Below are 20,824 nucleotides of genomic sequence, written 5' to 3'. Positions count from 1 at the left end.
CTCTCATTAGACCAACAAATATGGCTGGAAAATTCAGAAAAACTTCCAGCCTCCCTATGCTATTTATCTAATACAAAATATTACCTCTATCCTGAAATCTTGCCTTAACTCTGACCATCATGGCCACTATATGATTACCACTGATTCAGAGCAAAGCCACAAAAAGATCCTATACTCCTAAAGGCATTCTGATCTACTACAAAAAAAATCCAAGGGTGGCATGGAATCATGGTCAAAATAACATGTACATGCATTTACTCTTTTGCCTGGAACTACACATTTCCTGTAGAAGTTTAATTTTTTTAAAAAAAAAGTATGCTTGGAAACCTGTCAAAACCTCTCAATCTCTTTGCTTTCATCTATCCCAAAGAAGTCACCTTCACATTCAGAACATCTGTTCAGGGAAAGAATGCATCTAAAAGTATGTATTTTGCAGTATTTGCAGGGTTGAGGGAAGGATGTCAGCATGGATCCAGACAATTACAGTAGTAAGACCACACATTCTCATGCCTCTGATGGTGGAACAAAGAGCACATGCTCCAGAAAGATGAGAAATAGGCCTAGGCAAAAAAACGCTTCTGCATCTCATACAGGCTAAGAGAAGCCTAAGATACAATGCAGATTTAGTGTATTTGGGTCAAACACAGATGCTTGATAAGTTTTTACAGGGAGGAAATGCCCTAGCATATCTGCCATATTTAGTATTAATTTTTTTTTTTACTAGTATAAATTATCATCCTTTCCATTAATAGAACTACAGAATTTTTAGGAACTAAAGCTCTCCAGGGTATCATTTCATTCTTCACCCTACCTCAAGGCAGGATCAGTTCTGCTTAAATATCTGCAGCATCTTCTGTCCCACAGTACTTAATACACTCTGAACCTAAACCAACATCCAATTACATCTATGGAAAAAACACCACTGATCTGAGTCAGGCTTTAGTACATTCATAGTTGCCTTTATCCATTACTGCAATGCTGCCCCTTCTGGGAAGAGCATGAGAACCACTTATTCTTGCATAGAAACCACACTGCAGTTCAAAGAAAAAAAGAGCTGTATCTGAATCTGCAGGGGACCCAAAACCCAACAAATGTGAAACAAAAATAACATGTAAATCTTAAATATTAATGAAAATATAATTCCTGTTGTGAGTTCTCTATCACTTGCAATTAAGAAAGCATGGATCCTTAATAATACCGCTGTTATAGCTCAGGGGAGAGCTGTGAGCACCAAGTGTACCTCACTGGGCCAGGTTCTCCCACATGCAGGAGGTCAGCCAAAGCTATCATAAGGCTTAGAAGGCTATGAATATGCAAGCTGGAAACACTGAGGCTACCTGACAGAGCTGCTTGCTGGGAAAATACTACAGGATCATAAGTGATCCCAACTGTCACCCTAAGGACACGACAGTGTCCCATACACGAGAGCAATGGGTTAGCCTTGACTTAGGGGCACGCTTGCCACCTACTGGTCAGCAGCTGCTCATCGCGCTTCTAAAATACTTCCCCAATATTTGTCTAATCTAGTCCACCATGTGCAGAAACCTTTCTGTACTATCAGCACAATACATCCTCCTCTCCTCTGCAGCATTACTCAGACCAAGAAAATCCTGGAGAGATCCCAACCCAATTTGCAAGAAGATCTTTGCAAAACCAGCTGTCGTCATGGATGGTTCCCAGCTGCTGCTGCCTTTCCCCCACCCTCTTTCCACAACCTTCAAATTCCACTTGTAAACAGGACTCTGAAGATGCGTATTACAGCTGGCCATCTTAGCATTGATGGGTATATAATGGTACGCTGCAGGCTCACCAAGCCTATCTAACCCAACTCCCATTCCCACTTGTTCTCTTGAAAAGCACTAATGTTTACACTAGCAACTGTTGCTCAGCAGGTATCGATCTTGCCTGTTAAGTGCATCAGGCTGAGCTCTGAACTTGTACTGAACACTGACCTCAGTAAGAGTCTTTGCTGCCTAGGAAACAAACTAAAGTTTGTTGAGTAAAAGGACAGGGAATTCAAAGCCGTATAGGTTGCTGGCTGGAACTTAAAGACTGGTGCCTAGGGCTGCTTGAAATATTTCCTTAAAATTTCTTTTCAACGGGAAATTGGATTTAACACACACACCCCTGTTCCTCCCTAAAGCTGTGTACTTTTGCTTCAGCCACAATCTCAGTGGTTTGATTGCCTTGTGCCCCTCATTCTCCTGCATGGTCTGTGGCTTCCCTCTCCCATGGAAGAAAAGTGTATGTATCCCAGGAAGTGCAATGGCCAGGCACTTGTGATGCATCCTCTCACAGTAAGGAGACATGTCTCAAACCATGACAGGAGCTACTGCAGTTCAGGTGAGTTCCAAGGCAGCATTACCAACCTGGATGAACCAAGTTTTCAATAAATATGAGTTACCACTGGAATTTCCACTGGAAAAATGTGCTTCTCTTTCTTAATGGGAAAAAATATCTAGCCTTTGCTCTTCTTAAATGACTCTATGTGGTGGTGCATGGGTCACTGAAAAGTTGAAAGTGCCTGCTGTAAAAAATATAAAATAAAACTTGGTCTTCATTTCAGGCCAGTGCCTACTAACATCAGAGAATTACTACTTCTGCTAATACCAGCTGACATCTTTGCACTTAGTAACCTATGCACGGAGAAAATTCTCCAGTAGAGGCTGGAAGCTTCTGGGTAGCAACAGAATGGGAAATGCTTGTCTGATAATTGTCTACGCCATCCTCATTACAAGCATGGAAGGTGGACGTCAAGGTAGAAACACAAATCTCTGGCTCCAAATAGACAGACCTGTCATAAACACATGTTCTGAAAGTCTTCAAATATGGAAGAATAAATCCTGAACTCTCAGTGAGATAAAACTGGAAAAGTGATAGATACTCATGACATTGTCGTTACTGATGGGGATAAGGGATTAATATGCCAATACCTGTTACATGCCAACTGTGTAAGGAGAAACTAAAGTTAAATCCAGTCTTGCAAAACACTAATCCTGAGGCAGTATAGTGCATGTGCTATCATATGCCAGTGAAACTAATGGAAGGGGAAGGTGCTCTCTACCTCACACAACCACCCTCTTAGAGTGAAATTCATCTTCTGCACATCTCAGTTAACTGGCATAGACTTCTATAGCCAATGAAAAGCAACAGGCACCCCTAGAGCACAGACCATATGAACCGTTTTGGACATGTACAGTAGGGTGGGACAAATTATGCTAAATTGAACTGAGTCTGTGCATCTTTGTTCCTAGTTCCTTACTTTCTGTAATTATGCACCATTGATAGTGTGGTAGGATGGGAATAGAGGCAACCCTTACTTCTTAGCAAGATAGACAAAATAAACTTCTGTCACTAAAGATGAAGGATGGGCAGCCCGGCAGAGGGAAAAGCTATTCTTGCCACAGACTGGAATATGAGAGAGTGTGGATCCAGAATGGAAATCCAAGGTGAGAGCTTGTTCTTGAGCTGATGGGATGGTCTGGGACAGTGAGTGCTGCTTCTCAAGAGGCAAAGCTTTCCCTGCCAACAATAGGCACTGCTTGATACGCCCAAACTCTTCTCTCAACATTAAGAGCCTTCCAGGGCTCTGGATCAGCTCTGAGCATTCTTCTTGCTCTAACACGTAAACACCACTACGACTCTTTGTTCTTTTTTGGGTATTAAGATAATTTGTTCAGAAAATCTGACCAAAACACAAAAGCTTTTTTTACTGACCATATATCATTCTTGTCACACCATGTGATTTTGGATGGAATGTGAAAAGGGTTTTTAGAGTTCTGCCGCCAGTTTCTATGAGAACCTGCAGCCCACTGCATTTCATTCAGTTAATTTCTAATTAATAAGTTACATACTTAAGGAATGGTCTTGTATGGTCCTAGCTAATTGTGTAGCATTATACATAGCAAGGTATTTTTGTGAGTGAAAAATGAATGAGCTGTCCTACAATAAGTAGTAACCAGAAATTTGGACTGAAGCCCGAATTCAGTAATAATTTAGGTTTCATTAACTTCCCTGGAGTTCTAACCTTCATTATCCCTGCTACTGACTTTATGATTAAAAATAAAGAGTCAGGCAAAATTATTTTAATATAGATAGATCTAACCCTAAAGGGAGTTAGTAAGTTATTTTACTGTAGAACAAAAAGAATAGATAGTACTCCTGGTGCCCTATATCCCCTCTTATATATTTCCTATGTATTTCCTACATTATATTCTACAAAAAAAACACAAGCACAGGTCACAATAGTTCCTTTATATAGATGTCTCTAATTCCATAAGAAAACATTATTTGTTTTTGGTTTGTTTTTTTTTTTTATATATATAAACTGTTATTAAGGGTTTGTAACACTATTTATATCACAATGATTTTAGCAAGAAGCTTAGATCTGCAGTTTAAAATCTTGAACTCTTTGCTCTAACTATAGGGAGACTTTCTCCAAGTCCTGGCTTGCAAAGCTTTGACTTGAGCTATTTAAGAAGAAGAAGAAAAAAAGACTCTACTTGGCAAGAGCTTTAATTAGCAGAAATTTCCACGCTAGGAATATTATTCTGCATGAGCAGAAATTGCATAGCTCTTGCCTCTAGATGCCTTAGAGATGCCATTGATTGGCCATATTCAGAACAGGGGAATTATGTGACCCAGTGCTAATTTGAATTCCTTTACCAAACACATTTTTATTTCATCATCTCAGCTGCATAAAAGAGTCAAAGTACCAGAGCTTTAAAGACTTTGAATTCCTGCTGTTCTGCAATAAAATAAGGCAAGAAATATTAGCCATCCCTGGTTGATTCTTTAATTCTTTCCCAACAATGTCAAAGTATCAGTGTCCTACAGGTTTTAGTGCAGGTTAAAGACTGATACAAAGTGTATGCCTGAATAGGAGTTTGGAGTGAGTTAAGGAGAGAGAGAACATTTTAATGGGACATTGGTCCAAAATAGCCCAGCTTGTTCCTACCTCCTGCTGCCTCTTCCTCCTTTTCACAGGACCCTGATTGTATAGAAACAGTACAGACAAAAACCACAAACAACAAAAGGTTCGCTCACACCCCCAGTGGAGGTCATGAGCATGCTACCATGGAGAAAAAAAAAAAAAGCATCAAAGGATGGTTTGGCTTATTTATAAGCAAAGATTAATTAATAGGAGGTTTGATACTTTAGCAATGTACATTTGGGCAAATTTGTATTTGCAAATTGTTCATTTCATACATTCAAGGTGCACAGAGCAATGTGGCCTGGTGCTAATTTTAAAAATGAATCAAACCTTTCTTTGCCATGATCCAAAACCTACAAAATTGTGGTTTAGAGGCTTTCAATAGTATCTGCTCAGATTTGACACTCCAAGGTTAAAAAATCACAAAAGAGTTGTGTTATACACAGCAACAGTAGCTTTTTCCAACAATTTTTCAATTATTGCATTGTATACTCTCCAAGAAAAGTAACTGTCTTGGCTACTGGAGGACAAGCTTTAAAAAAGGAGGCAGAATGAACAAATTCCCTTAAAATATACCACTCTCCTTATAAGTTGTCTTTAAAACTGCTATTCATTATAGCAGCATTTATACCCACTGGGTGACTATAAACTATGATTCAGAACTACCTGTGTCACATGATGAATAAGCGCAACATGCACCATTCACTTTTAAATCAACCCCCTCGACCTAAGCCATGTAAATCCTTCAGAAATTCACACCAGTATTCTCCTCCTTCAGATCACACATAGAAATAGCCCAATGACCGAAGTTTACCCATGCACAGCCCCTTTAACCCCTACTATTTAAGTATCTGCTTGGAATTATCAGTGACCCTTGTTGCACTCTCGGCTAGTTCACGCTGGGTCTTCCAGAGTGTGGACCCACCGGGGACTTCTCTTTTCTCCGGGATCCTTGAAACAAACACTATTTACAGCGTTGCCTTTCCAAGACAGCACTGTCAGCTCTGCCGATCAAAACAGAAAAGACCCTTCCACTTCTTTCTGCACCTATGTGCGCACCCTTTCCTTCTCATGCTGTCCTTGCCATCCACTCACGCTCCCGTCCTTTCCCACCGCCTGCCTCCCCGCTTGTTATCTATTTGCTTCTATCTTTTAGAAATTATTTTCAAGCCCCCCCCTCCCCTCGCTGGCGCAGGCAGCCAAGGTGCCGTCCTGCCGCAGCGCTCGCTGCCACAGCGGCGGCGGTGACATGTGTCTCCAATCAGCGGCTGTGAGCTAATTAATTTAGATCCTTTCCCCGCTACGCTTTAAAGGGGGGGGAAGCCCCACGTTGGAGGAATGCAGCGTCCCTTCCCGCGAGTTCCCCTCGCACCGGGACCCCTGGCGTTGCCCCCGCTCCCCGCCGCAGCCCCGCTCCGCCGCCCCCGGGCCGCAGCTCCTCGCCCCCGGGCCCAGGGATTGGCCCGGCGGAGGCGGCATCAGCGGCGGGGGGGGGGGGCCGCCCCCACCCTCCCTCCTCCCTCCCCGGCCCCGCCGCCCCCTCGCCCCGGTGCGGCAGGGCCAACCGGGAGACCCAGACGCAGGCAGCGACCAAGCCGCCGCCGCTCCGCGCCCGGCCGCCCCGCAGCATCCCCCCGATGGCCGGCCGCCTGACCTGCTGCCTCCTGCTGTGGGCCCTGGGCCATGGGGGTTGCCGCTCGCCTGCGGGGGAGGGCGCCGGCAGCCAGCCCGCCTGCCCCGTCCCGCCGCCGGCCGCCCGGGACTCGTCCTCCCCCGGCCGCGACCCCCGCGGGGGCTCTTCGCCGCCCCCTGCGCTGGGAAGCATCGCTCAGGACATGGTAGCTGTCCACATGCTTAAGCTCTACGAGAAGTACAACCGGGAAGGGAGCCGGCCCGGCGACGGCAACACGGTCCGCAGCTTCAAAGCCAGGCCAGGTAAGACAGGCCGGCCGCGGGGGGCACCGCCAGAGCCCCCTCGCTCCTCTTTCGCCTTAAAGTGATGGGTTTGCGCCGAGGTTGCCAGTGACTGCGGGGGGTATCACGCTGGGTTAATGCTGGGGGGCCCCTGCCAACTGCACGGACACGGTGTCTCCGCTCTGCGGACGGCTTCCCACCTTCCCCGGTTTCACCGGCTCCCTCCCCTCCCCCGAGAGTATCTGCAACAAGGTATCTCCCTTCAGAAAGCCTCCGTTGCTGGGGATGCAAACCACGGGCAAAAGAAGCGCTACCCACAGTGCACATCGCACTGGGTCGAAAGACCTTTTCAGAGACACTTGGAGCATAAAACGAGCAGCGAGCACTCCAGCCGCAGGTCCTCTCCTCCGGCTCTTCTCGCAGGCTCACAAGTTTCCGTTAGGAAGAGTGCCGCCTACGGGACCGCCTAAAACTGCTCGGGATCTTACAGGCATTGCGCTGCCTAAACCTGAGAAGACAGGCGTCTGACCTCCCTCTCCCCAGCTTCACTTGGCTTGAGTATGAGGGTGGAAGAGCATACATACTGCGTCAAAACGACACTTTCATTATCCCAGTCTTGCTTCAAAATAATAAAGAGGAGGTTTGCGTAGTTAATACTCTTTAAATTTGTTATCCTTTGCCGAGGAAACTCAAAACATCTTTTCTGGAAAATGCCTTCCTTCTTTGGTTAACTCTTACAAACTATAACTAAGATCTTAGCTCTTAAAATAAGAATTATATCAGTATCTAGAATATAATTTTTGTTACATTGCCAGAAATATTCTTTTTTTTTTTATAGGCACATCTGATAGATGATTTCAAAATTTGCTTTTGTGAGTTTCAATTTATTTCTCCTACATTTAAAAGTCTCATGTATAGAATACAATACAGCATACAGTGTTTTAGGGAATGGTTAATATAATATCGCACAATAACTCATTCTCTAGTATACCCCAACTTAATTTCTACCCTGTGTCAAATTCCAGGAGGAGATCCCATGGAAGGGTAAGTGACTAATGAAAATGTCTAGGAGTTAGGATGTAAAGTGATTGCAGACATTTGGGAGAGAAATACATTGTCATGCTATAGATCATTAGCTAGCAGCTGCTAACTAACGGGTTAGGAAGGAACTTCCACTGTGGATGGTTATTCCATGACCTCCTGCTATCACTCTTATTTTTCTGTGAACTGAGCAGCTGATACTGGCTGCTACCCAAGGCCCTGGCCCACAGGAGTGATCTGGGAAGAATGCAAGGATTGCACTATATTCTTTTTCTTCATTTTTCAATTAATCTGCTGAACAAGTTACTTGCACCCAAGTGGTTTAAATTCTGGTTTAAAACACTAAAACAGCAGCATTTTCTACCCACAGATAGACTGTACTGAACAATTACAAATCAGTATTATTTTGCTCATCTGACAGATCATGAAACCGAGGCAGAGATGCTTGGAAGTAACTTGTCTTTCTATGCAATGGAAATAAAGCACACCTATGTCCAAAACTCCTGTCTCCTGTGTCCCATCTGTGTACCTTCTCTACGGGATCCCAGCTCTCCCCAGTAACATGGCATGAAAGCAGAAGCTCCTCTGCAATGTTCCTTTATTATGACAATAAATTGTATTTCTTTGTAATTCATCAACTAGTGATGAACAGTCTGAAATGAACCATAGAATGACACAAGATGAGGGAGGGGAGAAGAACCTTATCTGGCAGTATGTTTTTTCTTTATCTCCTCCAAGAGATTCTAGTGTTTTCTTCTGAAAGAAGAAATTGGCACATTCTTCTAACAAGACATGTGGAACGTCTGTTCTTTATAAAATAAGGATGGTAATTCTGATCCTATTTAGATAAGCAAGACAGACTACACCTCCAATAATTTCCTTTTCATTATGCCAAGCAATGGACTTACTTTTTTTTTTTTTTTAAAAAAAAAAAAAAAGTGTACCTTTCAGAAAATCCGTAACCCTCTGTTCCTATGCTGCAGCTTAAGGCTGGCTGTTAGGGGACACTTGAGCATCAGTGCTAGTTATGGTTGTCAAGATGAGGGCTCCAGAGGTGCAAAATGTCGGTCCAGACTTAGTTTCCTTCTTTGTCATATGCATTATTGAGGTCTCCTCAACTACACAGTTGTATTGCCATCCTACATATCCCTTACAGGGTATAGATGGTGTTGACTGAGTTATTGAATATGTAATATTTCTCCATATTCAATGTGAGGCACTTGCTATATATATATATGCATGTGCTATTTGCACATGTTCTAAATACAACTTCTTCATGTTCCTCTAGCAGTACTTATCACTTCAGGAAGAGTGCTTCACAAACACCTGATCACCTCTCTCAGCTCACCTCTATGTGTGTTCATAAGAGTTCATTATTTCTCTGATAAGGAGCTGGGAGACAGCCTATGAACTAATTTCTCAAGTTCTGTTTTTCTTTAGGTGCTTTCCAGTTTTCAGGGAACTTTGTAGCTCTAGAAAACAGCACCAATTGACTGAAGTTAGTTACACAGCCAAGTCGTAAGTGGTTTGTGACCAAATGTGAAATATTAAGTTATTGTCCAACTTCACCTAGGTTGCTGAGATTGAGGGGAATTAGTCTTCATGGCAGCAATCTGCTGCCTAAGCCATGAAACTTCCCCATAAATTGACTCTTGCAGCTCAGGTTCATCCTCTGAACACCATCCATCCTCTGTGCTAAACGAAGGAAAGGCCTTGGTGAATAGTACAAAATAAGACTATATCATAATGCATATGTGCAAAAAAAACAAATCAAGATTACCCAGAAAACTGTAATTCTGGCCTCTAGAGCCTTGCTTTAACATAATTTCATAGCTTAAAATATTTTAAATTAGGTTCTCTGCATATTTCTTTCTAACAAATGTGTTATCAGAAATACCATGCAAATCTGTTTTGCTAATCTTCATTTACTGCAACGCGACATTTTCCTATGTGGATTACACAGTAAAGGCTAATATTTAATTTCCTTAGCCACTTGCCTTTTTTTTATTCTGCCAAACTCTTGCGTGTATTCCTAACTTGAAACTGTCTACAATGATCAGAAGTAGATACAATCATTAACATTAACAGCTTTAATGTATACAGCTAGCACAGTTCAACTCAGAGTAGACCTGGAAAACGTAACAATGCTTGGATGACAGGCTGGTAAAAGCCTGAGCGATCTGATGCAATATAATAATATGACTATGCTCCATCCAAAACTCAGGTCTCCTCAATTCCTAAAAAGCCTGTACTTCCAGGCTTCTGGCTTTTCAGTAGCTGCAGATTCAGATTCTTATTCTGTTCCACAAAGAATTTTTACTTTTGAAGGGTTTGTTTCACTCTAGAATGCAAGTTAATTTAGATGAATTAAAACTCCCTTTCTCTGAGCTATCATTACAAGTCACCTTCCCATCTGAAACCCTGGACTCTGGTATTTGAAACGCCTTTATCCCAGCAATGCATATGCTTCATAGTCATACCTGTAGAACTGATAGCGCTTGGAGCATTCCACTACTAAAAAAAATATTAAAAATTTCAACGGTACAGAGCTCAGGTGGGGACAGGCAGTGGATCGACTTCTTTTTTTAAAAATATGCCTTCTGAAATGAACAAACATTAATAACAGCCTGGTGTTCTAAAGGAAGTACTACGATTACTCTCTTCCTTGGTCTGAAAAATAGGCTAGCAGCCTTGTGAAATTTCTGTGCTTCAAAGACTTGAGTAGAATCTAAACTCTTAAGTTTTTTCATAGTAAGAGCACCTGTGCATAAGATTAGTGTTGTTTAAAAGTTTACTGATAAGAATCCTGTCCTGAACCGATAAAAACAAATAGGTTCTCATCACAGAATACTGTTTTTGTTAGCTTCTCTGCCACCCATGAAACCATTATGTGGGCATCAGTACAAGCTGTTCCACTTCACTGCATCAGGAAAAAAATACAGATGGTGTAGATGGAAATTGCATACTTGAACACTTGTACTTTCAGACTGTCTATGTGGGCCTGGTATTAATGAACATCCTAACCTGCTGTGGTTTAGTCCAAATGAAGGTTCTATCCAGCATGTACTGGAAGATGGCAAGCACCAATTTAGTGAGATGTAGCACTATTAATTTCCACCTTTCAAATGAAACTGTGCTTAAAAGGAAGAATGTTCTGACAGGTGGCAGTAAACAGTAATGCCTTTCTGTTGTTGCCAAAATTTCTGTGGTTTATCATAAACAGTGCATTGAAAAAGAAACTTAAGTGTTTCTGGGAAGACTGGCTGTTGGGTTTGTTGTTTTTTTGTTTGGTTTTGTTTTTTTTTTTTTCTCCCTGCTGCCAGAGGATTTCCAGGTATGTCAAAAAGGGCTGCCAGAGGGTTTGTCCACTTGGGTTACTAAAGATGCAAACTTACCCACTGTAGTCTTTTGATGCATTCTAAGTACCAGTCTGAGCTTGGGACAACAGGAATCACTTCCTGGTTCTGCCACCACTTTCCCGTATACTCTCAAGCTAGTAAAAAAAAATGTGAAGGCATGGTCTTTTGATTCTGGGATTACATTTTAACACACTAAGAGAGATTTCTACTGTTTAAATAAACATGTAAACAGTTATTAGTGTAAAAATGCTCATCTTCCTTGAGAGGAGGGTAGAGATGTAACGTGAGCACAAATTGTTCAACTAGCTAAGAAGCTATATCAAATGGAGTTTGAATTTTAAGAGTCAGCTCCTATTCAACAGTAGTTGTCACTAACTTCAAGCAGACCAAAACACAAGTCTTAGAAATCAAGCAGGTTTCACAGTGCTTTAAACAAAGCTCCTACATGATGTATACTGGAAAGGAGGATTTGCTTATAAGAGTAACGGCCCCCAAAATGTGTCGCACTGCTTTCTTCCAACCCCCTTGTGAAATGTCTCTTGTGCACTATTTACGGATGATGAACTTCATATGCTGTTGCCCACAGAGTTAGCACCTAGACATCTTTAAGGAATCTTTGCAGTCAGCTTTAGATTAGACCATCTTGGATATTAACTGTAAACCTGGTTTTCAGCTAGTATACTGAGGAAGGTACCATTCTGAGCTCTGCCACAGGCAAATTTGATAGCTTCTCTGAGCTTCAGTTTGTTATAAATGAAATAGAAGCAAGGATTGCTTTTCTTGCCTGCCTGGAATGAAAGGCAGTCTGAAACTGAAAATCTCTGGGAAGAGTTTTATCCCTCATGTATACAAAAGGTACCCAGTGTGTTGGACAGTCCCAAACTATTGTAATGTTGCTATTAAATATTGTTAGGGTTTTTTCCTCCTCTTATCCACCATAGTTTTATGCTGTAGTGACAAGCTCACTATACTACCTGATTTGAAGTGGGTAAGTGAAAAGCAAAATTTGCTAATCCACTTATATAGGAATAAGGGTTTGACTACCATTTTTGGTCTCAGATATTTATCCATGTTTTCTTGCTCTCTTGCAGAATTCTTGGCCCAGAAGCCCTTGTACTGCTTCAATCTGACATCCATGCAGGATTCAGAGATGATTCTTGCTGCCACTTTTCACTTCTATGCTGACAAACGCCCTCGGCACCGGGAGGTGTTTTGTAAGCGGTCCAAGAACTCATCCTGCCGCCTCCTTCACCTGCCTCCAATCCTGCGGCTCAACCTCATTTTCCAAAGCATTCACCAGAATTCTGCCTATGGACTAGTGAAAGGGAACATCACCGTGTTTCTTCAAAGGCGAGGGGCTTGGCATGCAAAGGACATTTCACATATCATAAAAGAATCAAAATGGGCTGGAGAGCTCATTCTCTGCGCTGAGCTTGATTCTGGCGAGAAACACCAGGGCTTCCCTGAACAGGTTGCCAGTCATTTACCTTATATACTAGTTTATGCCAATGATCTTGCAATCTCTGAACCTAACAGTGTGGCAGTCTCCCTACAGCGTTATGATCCATTCCCTTCCAATGATGGGGACCCAAATCTATCCCCTAATGCTTCTACTGATACCCGAGTGAGGAGGGATACGTACCTCTCTAGCTCTATTCAGAACAATGAGTTGCCAGAAGTAGATTATAACAACAATAAATACAACAAACATGACATATGGGAGAATGCCTATAAGTCCTTGAAACCAAAAGCCTCACGCAAAGACCGAAGGAGAAAAGGGCAAGAAAATACAGAAACACTTACAAAGTCTCAGGTGCTAAATTTCGATGAGAAAACAATGAAGAAAGCAAGGCGAAAACAATGGAACGAGCCAAGGATTTGTTCAAGAAGATACATGAAAGTTGACTTTGCTGATATTGGCTGGAATGAATGGATCATATCTCCCAAATCATTTGATGCCTACTACTGTGCAGGGGCATGTGAATTTCCAATGCCCAAGGTAGTATGCCTTTTTGTTGTTAGCTTGCAGTAGATTTACTGTTCTGCCTATGGAACTACTTCTTTAGTTAGCATTTCCTTTAAATTTTTACCTTTTTCACTGTGTTCTGTTGCCTTGTTCAGCCTAAATAATTCAAGCAATATTGTTCCCATCAACTTATTCATCAGAGTGCAAAAAGATTCCAAGTTATCGTTAAATGTAATCTGAAGAATAAGAAAAATGTCTCAGGTTTATCTTACAATTTCTCATCTTATATCTTGAAACCATAACATAAAGACTTATGCAGCTTATTAAAATATGGTTACACACACTAAATCATCAAACTACTCTGTTGTGGTAGCAGAAGTAAAAGTATTATATGCTAATAATAAAACAAGCTACTGTATCAGAGTATTTCTGAATTCCACTGGTAATACCTTAGGAGAAAAATGCAGAGTAGTGACACTGAGGTATTTTTAACTTTAAGAAACTGCTTTGAAAATAAGAATGCTGGTTAAGCTGATATTTGTGTCTCAAAATTCTCTGATGCTTTTTTAATTTACTAAATTCTTAAAACTAAGATAATGCTGCTGGAACAAAAAAGTTGATTTACCTTATGTGGCTGGAAATGCCACATAACTGTCTGTAACTCTCTAAAGCTAGCGTACTGAATTCTTCCTATAGAAGCAGTGTGAAATTTGCTAACAGAGAGGCAAACATGAACTCCTGCTCCAATGGAATTTCGATTTGGCCCACTACCACTCACTTGCTCTATGGCAAGAAGTTGAAATTTTGGCAATCCTATGTAGCATGAGAATTATCAGCATTTTATAGGCTTTCAAGTAATGGGGAAAGGGAGGCTTTGAAGCACTGCCTAACCTGCATGTTTAGAAACTGTAATTATTTTGCAATTCTACCTACAAATAGCCTGATTATTTATTCTACTGACATTTTTGCATGTGGTCACTTGGCACATAAATAATGGATAATGTTTTACAGCAGAGAATTTCAAAGCTCTGAGACAGGAATCTGCCCTACTTTACATACAAGGAGATCGATGTATGTTTGTGTTGAAATAAGTAGTATGATTTCAGGAGGAGTTGATATGCAGGCTAGTTTAAGTCCAGGTAAAGTGGAAATCCAGACATCACAGTAGGGTGTACAAATCTGACCACATGTTCTTGTGTAGCTGGCTGATGCTGAACCATGTATACATAAATTGATACACGGTCTGGTAAAAATTAAAGCTTGCAGAGGCTCACATACAACTTCACTTTTTTGTTGTAGTATAAAGAGATCATGCAACACAATCACCATTTAACTTACCCAAAACAAAACACAGCCTGGGAATATGGGTCCTCTGCCATAGACCCACAGTCTAATGCACCATTCATACATAACAAAGCAAAAAAAAAAAAAGAGAATACACTTAACACATCTGGCTTCTTGCAAGCAGAATAGCATGACACAAAAATTGACAGAACAAAAAGAGAATGGATCCGTTTCTAGCTGGAATAGTTAAATAAGCTTATATTGCTGACTTATTTAATGTCTTATCTGGAAATATTACTTGCTATATCATAAAGATTCCCTTGTAAATCAAAACCACTTTAGTTCTCATTTTGATACTTGTTTTCTAGATAAACTAATGTGGCTGCACTAGCATCTTGGTGCCAAAAAAACCAACCAACCAAACAAACAAAAAACCCAGAGAAATTTAAAACTAAATCACAGATACATAGATCTGGGGATTTTTGGTTTGACAGACTCTTTGATTGGGTTTGATTTGGAAGAGGTCTACTTTTTGTTAGCTTTTTATTTTTAAGAGAGGAAAAAAAATAGAGGCAAATTCACAGTTGTAACTTTTTTAAATTACTGTTTACAAATGAACAGAGATAACTAGGACATCAGCATGAATGAAGCTTCAGGTCAGAGCATAAGAATTGCTAAGTATTATGGAGGGAGAAATAGCTTTTGTTCTTGCATATATACCCTAAGTCAGGAAAGCATGCCTATGATCTTGGCATTCCTAAGCCAAAAGCCAGATTAAGGCTATTCATGAAGACTTGGTCTACACAGTCAACCTGGGATGGACAACAGATACCTTAATTCCAAGGTACTCTTTTAGAACAGTGGAGATAGAATTATATACCTGGCATGTTGAGAATCATCACATTGTATGATTTTTTTTTTTTAAGTATCAGTACATCACTCTGCACATCTACTTTAATAACTGCAATTCTTGATCTAGAAACATAACACTCTGGTACCAATCTTGTCATAGCAAGTTCACCTACCTTAATGCTGAAGTTCTTATTCCCTGAACTGTGAGGGGGAAGACTAGCTTATATGGTTAATAATGGCTGGCTGCACTGCTACATTTGCCAAATAAATGCTAGTCCTATGTGTGGTAGAAGTAGATGGGAACATATCCTTTCCCTGGTCTACAGTAATTAGAATTCTCTTGATTTCATCCTTGTAAGTGTATCAGTTCATGAGTTTCATTCTGAGAGCTGAATTCAAACCTGAAAACAAAACTTTCCTGAAGCTAAGAAGTATCGCTTATTAAGATGGGGAGGTGTGGTGTTTTTTGAGGGGCAAATTCATGATAAAAACACTTTAAAAGGGTGTAAGCCAGGAAGAAGGGGAGGGTCTAACCTGCTGTTCAATTGCTTTTTGCCTACATCACCATCCTTCTGTTTTCTGAGGCCCAAAATGTTCCCGAGCTAGGATTGTCCTAGAGGTTAAGTAAGAGCAGAACCTGGCCTGCTGTATATAACTTAGTAGCCAGCATTTAAAACATTAGCACTTCCTCAGTGCCATCACTACTGGGCATTCAACTCATTATCTCAAGCTTTTCACTTTAGCACGTTGGTACAGAGGCTAATGTGAAGCCTAGCCCATGACCACTGAACACTTATGCCATGTTTCCAGAAGGGCTGGAAAATTCAGAGCCTGGCTGGATGTGGGATGAGTGTGCTGTCTCGCTCTGCTGTGGCTGTAGGGCTCAGGCAGCCAGGTTCTGTACAGAGTAATAGTCCATAATAAGCATTTTTCTCTATAAGCATTTTTGTGCATAGTGTATACAATTATAGGCATTAGAAACCAAGTAGTGCTGTTGTCTTGGTAGACAGCTGCTCACGCTAGACTTTGCTCACATCTATTTATTCCTTGCAGATATTAGAGACTGCACAGCTGGAGAAGATCCTAGTAGGGTCTTCTGCAGGTTCATACCCAGGAATCTTGTAAGTCAGTAACTGGCACTGAGAGCAATGATGGCTATCCACTGCATGGGGTCAACAAATTCTGTTTCAGTAGCACATTAGGATCTGTGACAGTTTCAAATAACAATATGAAATAATAAAGGTGCTAGGAACACTTGAAGAGGCTTTTCATAAAGGTTAAAGTAAGAACTTGATTCTAGAAGATCTAGCTCTTTGAATTTCTAAACTCTGCAGTTGCTTAAACACACAAAAGCTACTTCTGTCTCTCTCTTGCTGTCCAGATTTGCTGACATGGCCAATGCGGGTAGAAGCTTGTTTCTACTTCACATAGCAGCTGTGAGACTAATTCACTGCTGCTTGTTTGTGGACAGCTTTGAAATCTAAAGATGAAGGGTGGCATGAGAGAGCAAGCTGTTGCTAATTATGCCAACATATGCTAATTATAGAAAGGCATTTTCCACGATTGGTCACTTGTTGGGACTTGGCTATAGGGATGCTGCCTTCAAGCCCTGAAGGATCAAGGACAGATTCCATAGTTCCTCCTTGTAATGGCTCAAATTGCTTTAGTTAAGGAACATCTTAAAGCCTTAATAGCAATTAAGGTTTGGATCTGATTTGCTGATATGTTACACTTAAAGCAAATGTATCAAAACTGAATTATCCTAAAAAAATAGCTCCTTTGTTATAACCATGGACTACATAACTTTTCATGTTGAAATGAAAAATCATGTTTTGCATATAATCAATTATTACTTGAAAAACAGAGAAGATATAGGAGACATTAATTCTTCTCACTTGAAGTATCTGCTTCCATGTGAAGGTGTGCAAAGTCCCTATTTGTTGTCCCTCAGATGTAATTTTCCACCCGATATACAGCTATGTACCAATAGTGATGAAAGACTTCATGTGCCACATACACCAGATCTGTGCAGAAAACTTGTGAAACTGTACCAAAAAGCCTGATATGACTAATACAATTTTCCTATTGTTACTGTACTCATTTGCTGGGACAGTATTCAAGCATGACAACTGAACAGGAGTCACTGGAGCTTCAGCCTCAGTGGTGGGTTGCATGCCATACTATTGCCTCATGTAACTGGAGCACATGCATTCCATGCCATGCTGAGGCAATAACAAAGGAAGTCTGTCACTCCGTCACCGGTAAACCTGTGCTTGACTGTATGTACCTCAAGCAACAGAAGTGGTGAGAACTGTTCAGTACTGTTCAGTTGCTCAGACTACAAGGGTCAAGTGTAGCTTGTGAATGAAGGCTAAAAAAAGAAGAAGAGTTACATTTAACTACTAAACAGTATACTATTTACATATCTTAACTTTCTTGTTTTCTTATTCTCACTGCTGTTACGCCTAATGGCTGCCTCCTCTTCTCAAATATTTTTTCCGTGTGTTGTTTATTGCATCCAAAAATCAACAGTAGAAATAAAATTGTGGCTCAGTACCCTGAACAGTATATAGATGTAAAGCTGCTGTGAAACCTCACTTCATACTTTTCCTGCCCTCCCAGCCTTTTGTTTTCTTCTCCCACTTTGAGGCTAGCTTGGGGAGGGGGAAAGCCTGGTGAGGAAGGCAGAGGGAAGCAGACAAAGAATACAGGTATGAAGTACTTGTTTGTCATGGGGTTATGTTCAGAAAGGCTCTGTCAGGTTGTTTGACTATTCTAGGCAAACTTCCCCCTGTGGATACTACTTCTGGAGCACTCTGCTCTTTTAAGAGAGAGTAATTACTCCAGGAAAAAGTAATTAATTCCAGGTTAGTGTACATGAGGAGAAATACCACTGGAACATAGGGATAGTTATTTTGAAATACTTACAATAGCCAATTTTCCAAGTCATACAAGAGGTCAAAAAACAAAAGATAACCTCTTAGACTGAGAAGTGTTCCCACCTTAGTCCTTTTCTCCTATATGCCTGCCTCCAGCATCTAGTAGGTGCAGGCAGGGACATTCTTTCTTCAGGTTACTGACTGCTGGCTGTGCCACCAGTGCCCTCCTCTGGTATTTATGAAGGCAGCATAAGGAACACAAAATATCTGTTGGATACACCCTGCGCAGGAAAGCTGGAAGTGTGATATGCTACATGGCCCTGTGACTCAATCACATATATTCACTTTTTTGAGAAACAAAAAACCATAATTGTTGTTTCCAAGTCCATCTGGGAAAGTCACTGCTCATAAATGAAGCAATAACTATTTCCTTCTCTGTTCCAGATTGTCCGGCCATCAAATCATGCTACAATCCAGAGCATTGTAAAAGCAGTAGGAATCATTCCCGGCATCCCAGAACCCTGCTGCGTTCCTGACAAAATGAGCTCACTCAGTGTCCTCTTCTTAGATGAGAACAAAAACGTTGTTTTAAAGGTATATCCCAATATGTCGGTTGAAACTTGCGCCTGCCGATAAGTTCATACAAATACATCTTTAATGAGACCCACGCATCCTGCCCGACTACACTGGGAAAGTTGTAAATGGGAAATGAATCCACTTGTGTTGATGAATGAATGCAAGCCTACAATTCCTCTACAGAAAGCATGCGGAGAGACTAAAATGATACACATGCTCACCTGGAAGGATATGTCTTACTGTTATCATTTGTCTTTCATATTCATCTTCCAGGAATTCAATACTTTTACAAATATCTTCCTAACCCACCTAGCCAAGACACCTGGTGTTTAGTGAGAAATTTAAGTGTAAAGTTTTCCATAATCAAAGGACTAAAAGATGTTTTTATATGCTATTTTTCTGACTATTTTATCTCTTCAGTTAACCAAAAAGATGGGAAGTGAACTTGCAAAGGCAGGCTTATTTTAGAATATCACTTTTGTACGCATATCAAAACTTTTTGCCTAAAACACTCATACTCTTAATCTGCATATTTATACTGAAAAATGCTGTAATAAAAGGCTTAAAATGTATATTTTCTTCAGGATGCAAGTATAGTGCACTGCATAAGCTTTCATATAAACAGTATGTTAATATAGCCATTTTTGGTTATCCTTCCCTAATATATAATTTGTTTGACAAAAGACACATGTAATATCCCACACTTTTGGTTTGCTGGATAATTTCAGGTTGTTCAGCATATTCTCTGAGTAACACATACTATACAGTGATATGTTGAAATACTAAAAAATAAAATAACCAAGATTTATATTTTTGTAAATTATACTTTATATCCTCTAGATTGTTACATGCTTTTAACAAAAGCTAATAAATTAAAGGTACAGTAGTATCTAAAAAGTTGATTTGTCTTTCTATAAATGCACTCTGTTACATTCTGTTAATTAGATGGAAACATGTAAATACATGTTAAGCTTGTCATAATGCACCTCAATAGATTAAAGACAGAAGGGAATACTATGATCATCTAGACCGACCTCCTGCTTAGCACAGATCAAAGAACTTTGCCCAGTGGTTTCTGCACCATGCATTATGGAACTTCTGTTTTGAGCTTGGGAATGTCTTTGAAAAACATGCATAAATTTGGCTTTAAAGATTTCATGTGATGGAATATCTCTACTGGACTACAAGTAGTTGTTCCAAAAGTTAGTGCTCTTTGTTCAAATGCAGTGGCTTAATCCTAGTCTGAATTTGTTGAGCTTTAGCTTCAATTCACTGGATCTTACTGTAACCTATTTTATTAGATCCCTTTTATCTATTATCCAAAATACTTTCACTGTGTATTTTTAGTATATAGAGCAGGGTCAAATTACATTTTGGCTAAGATTTAAATAGGTACTTTGATTTCTTATTCTAAGCCTCAAAACAATTTCTCACAGCTCTTTTCTGAACACTTTCCAGAACTTTCATTAACTTTCTTTTCCAACAATGAACATCAAAATGGGACACAATATTTGGCAGTGGTTCTGTTAGAAGTCTTTATAGAAATAAAGTCTCTGCGTCCGTCTAACTCCTGTACAATCCTCTCTTGATACATTCATGGTAGCCCTTGTAACTGCAGCACTCCTTTAAGAGCTTATGTTCCATCACTGTGCCTGTCAATCCTCTTTCTCAGTGTCCCTGCGTGCCAGGACACACTTGCCACATATTCCATTTTCACCCACCTGCTGTACAATAGCATAGGCAGACCAGGAGCAGAACACACTTCTGAAGTCTGTGAGGTAGCACCGAGTGCAAGGTATGGAGTGTTTCCTCCTCAAGAGACAGTCTAACCTTCTGCATTATCTTATACTATTAAGAGCTGTATTGTTCAGCAGAAGGATACTACACACGCTACCTTCTGATGAAGGAAGGCTCCTACCCTGCTAAGGTGCTAGTTAACTTCTGCCACCAATATTCCATATTCCTGTGGTGCAGATTCCCAGGCAACAGAGGTGTGTAAATGTGGCACTTCCTGCTAACC

At 40.7% G+C, this 20,824-nt stretch overlaps 1 protein-coding gene across 1 annotated transcript; it reads left to right on the top strand.

The window, feature by feature from the left end:
• The first annotated feature begins 6,487 nt into the window (after nt 1-6,487).
• On the top strand, nt 6,488-19,695 carry GDF10 (growth differentiation factor 10). The gene is made up of 3 exons (XM_075155446.1): nt 6,488-6,868; nt 12,339-13,246; nt 18,673-19,695. The coding sequence occupies exons 1-3, from the start codon at nt 6,571-6,573 to the stop codon at nt 18,862-18,864; spliced, it is 1,398 nt and encodes a 465-aa protein (XP_075011547.1). The 5' UTR covers nt 6,488-6,570; the 3' UTR covers nt 18,865-19,695.
• The last annotated feature ends 1,129 nt before the right edge of the window (nt 19,696-20,824 follow it).

This window comes from Calonectris borealis, chromosome 7 (genome assembly GCF_964195595.1).
Source record: "Calonectris borealis chromosome 7, bCalBor7.hap1.2, whole genome shotgun sequence".
In the NCBI taxonomy this organism is placed as follows: Eukaryota; Metazoa; Chordata; class Aves; order Procellariiformes; family Procellariidae; genus Calonectris; species Calonectris borealis.
The sequence above is the reverse complement of the archived record's forward strand: the minus strand, read 5'-3'. Positions and strand labels throughout refer to the sequence as shown.